Consider the following 12,362-nt stretch of genomic DNA (forward strand, 5'->3'; position numbering starts at 1 on the left):
ACCGGTCGTGCATGCAGTCATCTCCCCCCCTCCTTCCCCCCACCGGTACTCAGTAAACTTTTTCTCGAATAAATTACACATACATATTCAAGAGGTAAAGGGAAAACATTTGAATCGCATATTTCTGGCTTGCTCATGTTCCATTTCTATCAGATCTCACTGTAACTTAACGACTGACTTAAAAAAAGAATTTCGGACCGAAGCACAGCTCAGGGATCGTAAACCTGCGCTAAGTCGACGGAACAGAAAATAATTCCAGAGTACCGTTGAATGAACACGTTCTGCCGCAACTATGGCTGCGGATTGCAGTTTGACATAAAAGTTTGTACAAATGTTGAAGTTAATGAAAAAGAGCACAGAATGAAATTAAACGCGAAAGTACCACAGAACACGCCATTGCGCATGAATTTCATGTCCAAATCCTCCAATATTCCCGCTTATTGAAGTGTGGAATAATAATAGTTCTGTGTTGTGAGACCATGCCGCTGCCAACAACTAACTAGATCCTACTGCATCAGCTGCTTCACCTGGAAACCCGTGTTCAGTCCAGTTAAAAAGACAGTCAGAATTTACAGGATAGAATCTTTGTACGTGTTTTAAACAATTTCGAGGTCGTCACAAGGTTTTCCTTGCTACGAGTGGTCTTGATCCGATGCCTTGTTGGATGCATTATGCTTGCTCAGGTTTGTGTTTTTACTGACAGTCTAAGAGGTGTTCCAAGCTCCTCACCGACGATTACCCGTTTTGTGATGGTGAGTGTCTTGTGTGATTAAGATGACAGTTATATTAAGCCGTGGAAGTGTACAGTTTGGACTGTATTCATAAACAGAAGAGAGAGTTCATGTACAATGGAGGCTGTCCAAGATGGTGGGCAGCAAAACAACATGAAATCGGATCACGATTTTGTACCACGAATAGAAGGATCGCGCGTGAACTCCGAAATGAACAACTTCTCACATTCTTCAGCGGAAGGTCCAGAGAGCTATTCCAAAATGTCTGAAGGGATGCACGTGAATCAGATGCAGAATTATCCCGGCTTTAGTCGGGGTAGTTTCGGAGAGCAACATGGCGGAATGATGGCAGGTAATGGTGACTTCAGCAATCAGAACGCCCAATTTTCTGGACATTTTCCTCATAATCCTGTGAGATCTCAATACCCAGGTATGCCAAAATCTAGTATGTCACCAGCACGTGGTGGAATGATGCCTCCAGGTATGGGCATGCCAGGGTCGTATAGTTCGTCCCAGAGGATGATGACCCCCCAGTCCCAGGGTGGACAAACACCAACGCTGAATCAGCTGCTTCAGACAACAAACTCAGGACAAAGGTTTCCTGGGAATTACACTGACTATAACAGCCAAGGAAAGAGTGCTGAAATGAGTGGAGCAGCATCATATCCTTTACCCCCACAAGGCTGGAACGGAAATTCACGCAGTATGGGGGCATTTTCACAAGCACCTGGCATGGGCGGAGCACCTTATAAAAGTCAGGTAAATATTCCAAAAGTTTACTTTTTATTACTTGAATGACCATGTCACAAACATACATTGGTAACACTAAGTTATACCCATACTCAGATACAGGACACACACACACACACACACACACACACACACACACACACAGAGCAATATGAACATATGTACATGTAGTAGTGTTATAGTTAGTTTGCTCTTTGTAGTTTAAGTGCACACAGTGACACTCACACATAGTCTTACAAACACATGCAGACCCACTGACATGAAACTAAAGAACAAACATGGAGCACACTTACATGATAGAATACACACACATTTGTATTCGCTCACACTGCGTCTCTTGTTTTCTTCTCACTTTCTTTCGCCATGTCTCTCGCTTTCATCTCTCACTCAATCCACCAAACCAGTGAATATTGTTGTTTTTAAAGCTTAGTGGTAAGATTCATATAATTTCCCCCATCCACTTCTATCTGCAAAGAAAGTTTAATTCACTTAGTTAAATGCTGAAGTAAGTCATTTATAGAGAGTTTAAAAAAAAAAGAAGAAGAAGAAAAAAGATTACAAAAATGTGCACAAGAAAGTTGGCTTTCTGTGAAAATTTTATCTTTGAATCTTATGGGAAAAGGTCATGTTGTGTATATGTGTGTGTGGGTAAGTCCACTGTTAACTTTGTGTGTAATGTATTACGTATTCTGTATTTATTTTGTATGTGTGTTTGAATATGCATAAATAGAATTCAAAAGTGTATACATTTGATAATTAGATATGTGTGTATTTATATAAATCATTACACTGAAAATTTTGTTACAGGGATTTTTTTTTTTTTAAATAACTGGGTCATAAACTTCAGAAGTTTTTTTTTTTTTTATTTTTTTTTTTTTAAAGAAGGAATGGGATATAATTATATTAAGTAGCATATATGGTCTCTGTTTTTAACTAATATACTATACCCTGGCAGTACACAGATGATTGAAATGCAGCTAAAAACAAAGAAATGGAAAAAAAATAGACAAAATTTAATGAGTTACTACACTGAGACTGACTCACAGTGAGAGGCATGTATTGTGAAAGTGTGTATGTCACACTGGATCACTGGATGGATTTCAGTGTCTCACACTCTGTGTGCACATGCATTTGTGTGCGCTCTTGTGTGTAGTTCTGTGTTTGTGTGAAAAGCAGTTTGAAAACAGCAGGACCTAAAAATTCATTACTCTAGTACTTGAACTGGTCAATACATAACTAGTTCAAAACCTAGAAATGATTGAATAAATAATCTATCTTTGGCCATGATACACGCCAAAGTATTTGGATCAAAGATTCAGGTCTGTATTTGAAGCTTTCATTTATAACTCAATTGGTTAGATTCAAATAAAAAGTATATGTGTAGATCTAATGGTAATAAAAACAACAGGTCAAGATCAAGACAAAAAGTATGACTAAGTTCATATTGTTAAAAGTAAAAGGTTGCTGTCAGTATATTATATATATTAACCATTCTACACTGGCAGTGGTTTTTCATTCTCTTTTTAAAAATGGTTTGAATCTAATTCTAATGCAAAACATTTTAGGTTCTTGAAAATATAGTGCTTAAGAGTTTACTTTTATTTGTGCATAAGACATTATTGACAGTTTGGAACTTCGCTTCACAGAATGTCAAGCCTACTTGAGGAAAAAAAAGAGGAGGGGAGGAGGGGGGATGTCTTTTTTGTGCTCATTCCATTCAAACTGATCCTAAAATAGTGTATAGAACTTGAAACATATGAAACTTGCAAGATTGCAAAGTTTTCTCAAAGCACTCCACAATTGCTAGAGGTCAGTGTCACACTGAATGATGATGCTCTGACCATTTCTTACCATCAGATGTGACTTGTTCTTCAGAACATTTTATGACAGGAAAGAAATTGGCTTCATAGTTACACACACTAACAGACTGCAGAATCTTTCGATTTGCATGCAATAAACTGTCATATTTGACTGTAAAAGTTGAGAAGTTAAATGATATAATAAAATATTTAAAACTTTAACAAATGTGTTTACAGTGAATTGCAGTGCACTGAACATGCACATTGTACAAAGTTTCTCTGTTGATTGGATATATTTTAGTTTAGGATTAGGTAGTGTAGTTTAACTTAACTTTTAAGTAATTGAAAATATTGGCTGTTCTGCATTCCTCTGCTTCTACCTGGGCTTGACATTAGTCTGAGCCTACCGGATAATTAAAGAGAGAAAAAGTGTTGGTGTTCAGTGGTGAACATTTTTCTTCTTAAAAAAAAAAGAAGTTTATCCTCAATTATTACTTCAGAAGCTGCATTTCATGCCACTGAAGACAACTGTTTTTCTTGCTACTATGCTAAACAGAACCAAACTTTGTTTGAAATTATGATTCCAACATCCCACTTGTTTTTGAATTATCTGTATGATATGCATTTTGATTATTGTTTTGCCAACATCACATTATTGCAGGAACTTGAGTGAATTTGAGTGGTAGTGCAGATCTACTAGAAAAGCTAGTTCTAAAAGTAAAAAAGTGATGTGCTGGTCCAGGCACAACTGACACTGACAGTCAAACAAGGTGTTCATTCATGTTATGTGCATTGTGTACATTTTCTTTAAAAAAGAAAAAAAAGAAAAAGAAAAAAAGAAACCAAAAAACCCCAACTACAATACACATAACTTGTGATTTTCATGTTGTTTCATTCATTCTTCATTCATTCTTGAATGCACGTATCATCATTATTATTCAGATATCAATCTTACATGTGCCAAAGCAGCTTGCACACAACCATTCTCAGCAATACTCAGTTCTGGAGAATGACCCATATATGAGAGATAGACAGAGTGGGCAAGCTTGATAGAACTGTTAAAAGAAATTTTAGGAAGTTACATGGGGGCGGAAATCAAATTTTCACCTTTTGATTATTGGATAGGGAGTATGTTTACGAATTTGTGTCATGGTGTGTACATGTGTGTGTGTGTGTTGTTGTTTTTTCTGTGTGTGTGTGTGTGTGTGTGTGTGTGTGTGTGTGTGTGTAAATCTTGACTTGAAGTACCCATTGGTTTGCTCACATGTCTCTTCTCTAACACTGTCATTATTGTAGTCTGTTACAAGTGTCAGATTTTAGTGGAGGTAGGTCTGCCTCGGTAACTGTTGGTAGAGATTCAATACAACTTATTTGAAAATGATTCAGTTTGGTGCCCCGATGTGTGTTTGGGTGCTTGCAAGTGTACTAAGTATCAGTGTGGACGTGTATGCATCCATGTGTGAGTATGCATTTGCCATTGTATGTGAGCATCCAAGATGCACCAGAAAAGGAGGGATTATTGTGTTGGAACAGATGCTGCTGGAGATTGTGTTGAATTATTCCTTGGTACCAATGAAAGGAAAAATAATCTTTCCAATGTTTGATGTCTTAACTTTATGGAGGAAATTGAGGACCGTAATTAGTTGTTTTTTTTAAAGCATGGGCAACAGTCAGATGATTCTCACCAAACTCTCACAGTCTCAGTCTCATCAAGCAGTCGACTTAATCTTAAGTCAATATGACACAATAAACAGTACTCCCAGATTTTCATTTACTGTCTCTGTGTGTTCTCAGCTAATTGCCTTTGTTAGTTGACTGGTCATCACTTAAAAATTTTCTTCATAATTTGCAGTTCTTCAGAAAAGCTACAGGGATCCACTCCAAAGTTGGTTAGAACCAAAGAGTTGTTAAAACTAGTTAGTCAGCCACAGTGGAGTTAGATGATGAAGAGGTGTTGATTTGTGTTGTAGTAGAGTGCAGACAGACACACAGGTCTGATGTTATACCCACTACCATTTGTGGAGTGTGTAATCAGGATTGTAAGTGAACATCAGAAGAAAAGGGATGTGATTGCTGTCATCTTGAACATACACAGTCTCTGTGCCACATCTTGATACTCTGTCATTTAAAAAAAAAAAAAAAAAAAAAAATCTCCTGTGGCAATGTTGTACAATCTAGATCACAAGGTCTGTGAAGAATGTAAGGCAGAGGAAGAGAAAAAGTGGTTTGTGACATGAAAAAATATATGAGGAGGGTGTTGATTGCAAGAGACATTTATTCTGCCCTTACCCACTTGCCCACTATTTGCCTTTCCCACTTGCCCACTATTTGCTATCCATACACTTCACACATTCAACCAGTGTGTCTCCAAAATGAACAAAATTTGATTGCATCACACACAGAATTAGAATATGTGCTCAGATTTAATTATAAGTCAGTGTATAGATACAGATGTCTTGATTGATTGCTGTCATGGGAAAGAATCCACATCAGTTGATTTTTTTAGATCTATATTGCTTCAGAGAAATGCTGCATAGCAGTAACTATGTCCTAGTTGAGTGTTTGATGTGCTGTTACTACTTTCTTGAGACAATGTAACCCTCTGTGACCAGCTTAACTTCTTGGTCTGGAACTTAGAACTTATGTAGAAGGGTTTCGGAGTTTGTATAATGAAGTTAAACCCCTCAAATATTACAGAACAAGTATCTGTTTGACTGGAGTCTTTGTTTAGTGTTGTTGTTGTCAAGTTAAACTATGGCAGATTTATTTAAAGCCATAGGAGGTATGGGGTGAAGATAAGAAGGCTCTAAAGTTTATTATGATTTTTTTCTTTTCTTAAATTGAGCTGAGATGCATTCCATTTTGTGGTCACCACTTAACATTTTGTCTGAGCACCCACCTGTACAAAAACAACAACAAAAAACAAAACAACACAAAACAACCCCCCCAAAAAAACAACAACAACAACAAACAAAAAAACAACAAAAAACAAACCCAACACATAATGTGTCATCAGGATAATCAGGGTAATTAGTGCTTTTCAGTTTGATTACTTATGATGGGCATAATGTATTTGATTACTTATGATGGGCATAATGTATCACACCGCCGTCCACCAGAATTCATCAGCACAAATGTCATAAGGGTGAAACTTGAGGCATCCGGTAGTCATGCAAGGTTGATCACCGCAGTTGACCTCGTTACTTAGATGAGTGATTAACAATGACGGTCACCACATGCACGTGTGTGTTTGTGCACCACACGGTGTTCCACTTTCCGGGACCGCCCGGCCTTGACTGGGGAAAAGTGACACACTAAGCGCCGGCTAGATGTCAAGGTCAATTGTCTCACTATGACGCGGAAGGGGCAAATCGGCTCAACAAAGACAGCCCGGCTAATCTCCATTCATGATGGGGGAATTGGAAGGTAAACAAGCTCCTAACAGTGCAGGGTCATTCCGTGCAATCACTTCCCATGGAATGCGTGCCGACTGTGTTTTTGACCTTGGAGTAGGGAGTAAGGAGAGGGTGTGTGTGGTGGGGAAGGGTGTGTGTTGGGGGGGGGGGGGGGGGGGGATAGGGGAGGAGGTGGTGTTTGATAGTGGTGACTGGATGAAGAGGGCGGGGGAGGACAAGCGTGTTGCGGGATCATTTGTGTGTCAAAAGAAAAGAATGGTGGTGGTGGTGGGTGGTTGGGTGGTGGTGGCTAGGGTTAGGGAAAGGGTAAGAGAGGGGGCGAGGAGGGGTATGGGTAGGGGGTGGGGGTGGGGGGTGGGTGCATAGAAAAGGTTTTGTTGAATGGTGAGGATATGAGTAACTTTGCTGACAAGAGTTCCCTGCTGTTTTGTACTGTTATTGACATAGTTTTTGACTGAAGCAGTCATACTAAAAATCTAAGTTAGAAAAAGAAAGATAAAGAGCCAGGAGTTTCAGAGAATAAGTGAGCTCAGTTTTCTTAACTTATTGTGTAGGCTTGATAGTTGATTGGGACACATCAAAATTCATTCTGTTTTAGAGTTTGGCCTTGTTTCTTCTTTGAGCACTTCGATGAAATTGTAACCGAGTAAGGCTTGTTTATTTCCCACAGCAAGGCAAATGCAGACACCAAATGACCTTTAAAGTTTGAAATGGAATGTCTGCCTTTTTTTTTTTTCTCCTCCAGTCCACAGATCATTGGGTTGTGCAACAATCTTGTGATCAGCCAGCCTAGAGTCTGGTGGGTGTGTTGGTGGCTGTTTCTTCTCTTCCGTCTCTTTTGCATATACATGGTGGTTATATGAAATGACCTGTATTTTCAGACTGCTGTTTATTTATATATTCTTATATAAATTTATTACTTTGGGCCAGCTTATAGCTTTTTAAACCAAAAGATACATGAATGTAATGTATACACAGGTTACAGGTACAGCACATTTTGAGGTCTGTAACTCCAAAACTGGTTATGGGAAAATATAGGGGAACTGACTTGTTTAAAGAACATTTAATTGAATGAACTTCGTAATGCACAAGTTTGGTAGATCGAAAAAGATTAAGATAGAGTGGCCTGTCTTATATATTAACCACTGAAACATGCACACACACAGTGGTGCACATGCACACATACAAGTAATGAAATATGGATATGTGCAGCCACTCAAACAGGCATGCGCTCACACTCTAATGAACATTACGCTCAAGTGTGTTAACATTTTTGTCAAGTCAGAAGTATTGGCAGATATTCAAGGGCAGATGTAAATAGGAAGTGGTCTCTTCATAGTTTTTCTCAAAGTAACTAACATAGGACTTAGTGATTCATGCATTACAGATACTGTGAAATGATATGGCATTAACTAGTTATGATTATGGCTTTCCTCTAGTGTCAATGTCTGGTTTCCTCTGATGTCAGTATCCATAACCCGGAATGTGTAATGTTTTCTGAGGATGAAGAAATGTGCATGATGTTCAGTTAGTTTAGTAAAGAAAAGAAAGACGTTACCTTTTCAATATCATGAATATCAATATGCCTTGCACATTTGGGGAAGTCTTGACATTTCTAACTTGTACAGTTTTTATGTATTGGTGTATTTGATCTAGAAGTAGAATAAAGTTGAATCACCTGCAGTGAGCTTGATATTTGTTGTTGACTTTCAGTTACAGGGCATCATGTCAGAGAATCGTCATCCAGGTGCCATGAGTTCCGGACAAGGTCCGGGTCCAGGCTATCCGTACCAAGGTCAATACATGAACCCAGCTATGGCGTCCAGTGCCCAGCGCTATATGGCGGCACAGGGGCGACCTGGTCACATGCCTCCTATGTCCAGTCACAGTTACAGTCAACAAGTGAGTGGAGGCCACTAATTATGCTATTCTAACTAGAGCCAGCTATGATTCTGCATTGTCAGAAAAGATCACATACAATATACTTCTTGATATAATTCATGAGAGTTTACTTCTGTGGTGAGGGGAGAGAGTAGTTTTCTGTAGTTTTTGACTCACTTGTGTAAACAAAGTGAGTCTTAAGTTTTAACCTGGTGTTCCATTGTCTGTGTGTGTGTCTATGGTAAACTTTAACATTGTCATTTTCTCTGGAAATACTTTGTCTGCCAATATCAAATTCGCTTAAACATAGTATGAAAAAAATCTTCACAGTCTTACCAATAACAGGTTGTAAGTCTCCCGAATTAAGCAGTATTTCCGAATTATTAATGGTTTATTTTGTTGAGATGTGTTCTGAAATCCGAAAATTCTAAAAACCGCTTTCCACTGAGTTTGGCTAACAAGAAGGTAGGTTGTTTTCAAAGACGACATGACCTTGTGTTTTTTGTTCACAATTAAAAGGAAAGAAACGCAAATTCTGGACAGAACACTTATAGTGATACTAACTACACCATCGATGTATTTACTGCATATAAATATTCTAAAGTGGACACTAAATTAACTGGAATGAACATAAAAGAAAAATTGAATCAATCGTTTCTTTCAGCCCATTGTAGACTGGTTTGTGTAGATCTAGAGATCTACTGTGTGTTGCAGTGTGTTTGAAGGAGATGGCAACCTCGTCTTTACCCCCAGAATAAAAGAATAATTGAGATATAATAAAACACACAATAAAACATGATTTAATGACGTGGCATTACTGTGTCCACCTACCATTACCTCTGTTTATCACAGGAAGAAGAAAACATCAACATTGTTTTTAAGTTTTAAATTTAGTCATTTGACTGATGTTCACCAGCTGGAGATTAGTCTGCTTGCATATGTGCAATGTTCTGTTTGATCATGCTTTTTTTTTGTTGTTTTTGATTTTTTTTGAAGCTTATCTTATATATCATATTTAGTATGGAGCACTTTTCAACGATTTTTTAGATCTCTCTCTCTTTTCTTCTTTTTTTTTTTCTCTCCTTATGATTCTTTTACAGGATAAAGTGTGAACCACAAGTGAGTCTTGAAGGCTTTGCCTCTTGTTCTAATTCATATAAATCTATCTTGAAGTTGAAGACTTTGTATTTTCCAACAGAATCTTGTTTTGAGTTGAACTTGAAGTCATGATAACTGTATCTACTTTAGTGTTTCTGACTTTCATTTAATGAATTTATATTGAAAATTTTGAATTTTCTAATACAATCAGTTCTGAGTTGTCATCATGATGACGGTGAAGCAAAAGCCACAGTACTGAGTTAGCACTGTTTTTCTCTTTCACTATTCCATCAGAATTGTTTTGTTTTATAGTTGAGCAAAATCTATGACAAAATGATTGCTTTGGAAAAGTGAATGTGATTGTACCAGATTTTTGTTTTGTTTTTGTTGTTTTATTTTATTATTACTTTGCATTTTCATTTGGATCATTAGGCATTTGTATGTTTATTGCCAGCTATAGGCTTCAGGTTCGTCCTCACATTCCTCCTGTTGTCTTTTAAAAAAATTTTTTTAATTAATATCTTTCATTTAAAAAAAAAACACACCAAAACTTCATTGAATGATGGAGATTTTTTGCGCACTTTTTGGGTTAAAAATTTTGTTCACTGTTGGTACTGTCTAGATTTGTATCAACAGCAGTTAGCTGTGCAGGTGTTGTTCAGTTGCCATTTTTAACAAGCAGTTTTGGTTGGGTGTTGTGTCAGCAGATGCCTCCCCATAGTCTAAGCTACAGTCCGTCTTTGTCGAGCCAGCCCTCCCAGCTGGCCACTGTCCAGCAGCAGCAGCAACAGCAACACATGTATCATGGTCAGCAGCAGCAGCAGCCCCAACCCCCAGGCCAACCCCCCTCCTCCTCCTCCTCCTCCCAGCCATCCCCATCCCCAGGCCAGCAGCAGCAGATGCCTGCTGCTGTGTCCTCCTCCTCCTCCTCTCTACGCCCCCCATCATCTCATTCTCAGGGATCCTCACCCACTCAGGCATCACCAGCATCGCAAGGGATGGCGGAGCAAACTTCTAATCAAGTAAGCGTTTTTTTTGGTTTTTTTTTACTCTTTATATATTTATTTTAAAATAAACAAGGAAATAAGGATGGACATTACCCCCTCCCCTAATTTGCAGACATATTGCCCAGCAGACATAAATCATCCAGATCGTTGAGAGATAGGACCTAATCACCAAGTTAGATTTGGTGTATGGCGGTGCCCTTCACGCTGTATTTCCAAGTGTTTTTTTCTTTTAGTTTTTGTTTGTTTTGCTGGGCCATTATCTGCATTATTTTGGAGGCATTACTCCCATTGCCACTCATCCTGAGTCCCCGATACACAACCACACCCGGGATTGTCTGCCAGTCTCAGTGCTGACTTCCACAGGAAACTATCGATGTTAGGTTGCCAGGCCACACACTAGAGGAGACCCTGCACTGCTGTTTGATAATTCGGGTGGCATTAGTAAAATCTGTTCTAATTCTACATATGTAAGACTTGGCCTACTAACCTCCCAGACGGAGCCAGACTGAGTGGGTGCCCCTTCCAAAGAGGACACTGCCAATCACACCCCTCCATTCTGACAGTCCCCCATGAATCTGCTGACACTGAAGACTTGGACAGAAATGAGAATGATGATAGTAGTTATACTTCTAAGGGGGTCAGTTTTGTAATCCTATCTTTTTCATGGCCTGATAGTATTTTCCTCAATGACTGATGATAATTTGAACTTGGCAGTAGGTGGTGCATGAATTTGGCATTTCCACGTTCCCGGCACAAACTGTGCATGTCAGTGATATATCTCTGTTAGGAATGCCATTTTTGTGCTGTGGTAATCATCATGGTCGTGATTTCCGGGGGTTGGGGTTAGACATGTTTTATGTGAACAGTTAAAGGAGTAAAAAAAACATTAAAAAATTTGCGACTGATATTGGTAGCAAGATCGTGTGGCCATATATTTAACAATTTTCAGTGTTTTCCCAAAAGGTTGTCTTGTCCTGGATGTAACATAACAGGATCACTGTTAAAGGCATCCAGTGGTGTTGATAAACTCTCATGCAGTATCTTGATTTTTCCAAACATTTCACACATTTAATAGTTTTTATTCCAAATCTTAGAAATAGTAAAGGTGTGTACTGGTTTTTTTTTCTCCTGAAGCTGCTTCTGGTTTCTCTCCCCACACTCTCTTTGTCTGCATATCTTAGATTATATTTGGTATTTGAGGTAGAAACTTGCACGAGAAAGAGCTATCTGTCAGCATGTCAGTAATGTATCACTGCAGCTGCATGTTGAGTGAATATAACATTTATAACAAAAACAACAACAAAAAAGGGCGGGGAGGGGGGGGGGGAGAGAAAGAAAAAAAGACATCTGTTTGTGAGATGTTTACATCATTCATGATCTGTGCTACAATGCTTTTTAAGAATTCCTCTAATATAAATTTATAATAGCACACCTCCCAACCCCCAGTATTGTTGGTATTATTGATTCAGTTTCAAAGTTAGTGTTACAAACCATATAAAATGTTCAGTTTGAAGACGGTGGAGTGGAAAAAGGTGGGGATGGAGGGGTGGGGTGGGGTGGGGGGTGCTAGAAGCAAGGTTGGCTAATATGAACATTTTATTTGTATGAATAGGAACATGTTGGTAACTGTTGTACACTTTCACTTTGTTTTTTGTTACACATACCAATTGAATTACAGCT

At 38.6% G+C, this 12,362-nt stretch overlaps 1 protein-coding gene across 7 annotated transcripts in view; it reads left to right on the forward strand.

The window, feature by feature from the left end:
• Positions 1 to 212: 212 nt before the first annotated feature.
• The window catches only part of LOC143282705 (trithorax group protein osa-like), a 60,079-nt gene continuing 47,929 nt past the window's right edge, over positions 213 to 12,362 (forward strand). For 3 of the 7 annotated variants that reach the window (XM_076588400.1, XM_076588402.1, XM_076588404.1), the window contains exons 1-3: positions 214 to 1,490; positions 8,410 to 8,598; positions 10,380 to 10,697. In XM_076588400.1, coding sequence (XP_076444515.1) covers positions 849 to 1,490; positions 8,410 to 8,598; positions 10,380 to 10,697 — 1,149 coding nt within the window. In that variant the 5' untranslated portion in view covers positions 214 to 848. Of the gene's footprint in view, positions 1,491 to 8,409; positions 8,599 to 10,379; positions 10,698 to 12,362 lie in introns of all 7 variants that reach the window. The other 4 variants (XM_076588406.1, XM_076588405.1, XM_076588403.1 and 1 more) reach the window with 3 other exon arrangements.

The sequence above is a fragment of the Babylonia areolata genome, chromosome 6, assembly GCF_041734735.1.
Source record: "Babylonia areolata isolate BAREFJ2019XMU chromosome 6, ASM4173473v1, whole genome shotgun sequence".
Lineage (NCBI taxonomy): Eukaryota > Metazoa > Mollusca > Gastropoda > Neogastropoda > Buccinidae > Babylonia > Babylonia areolata.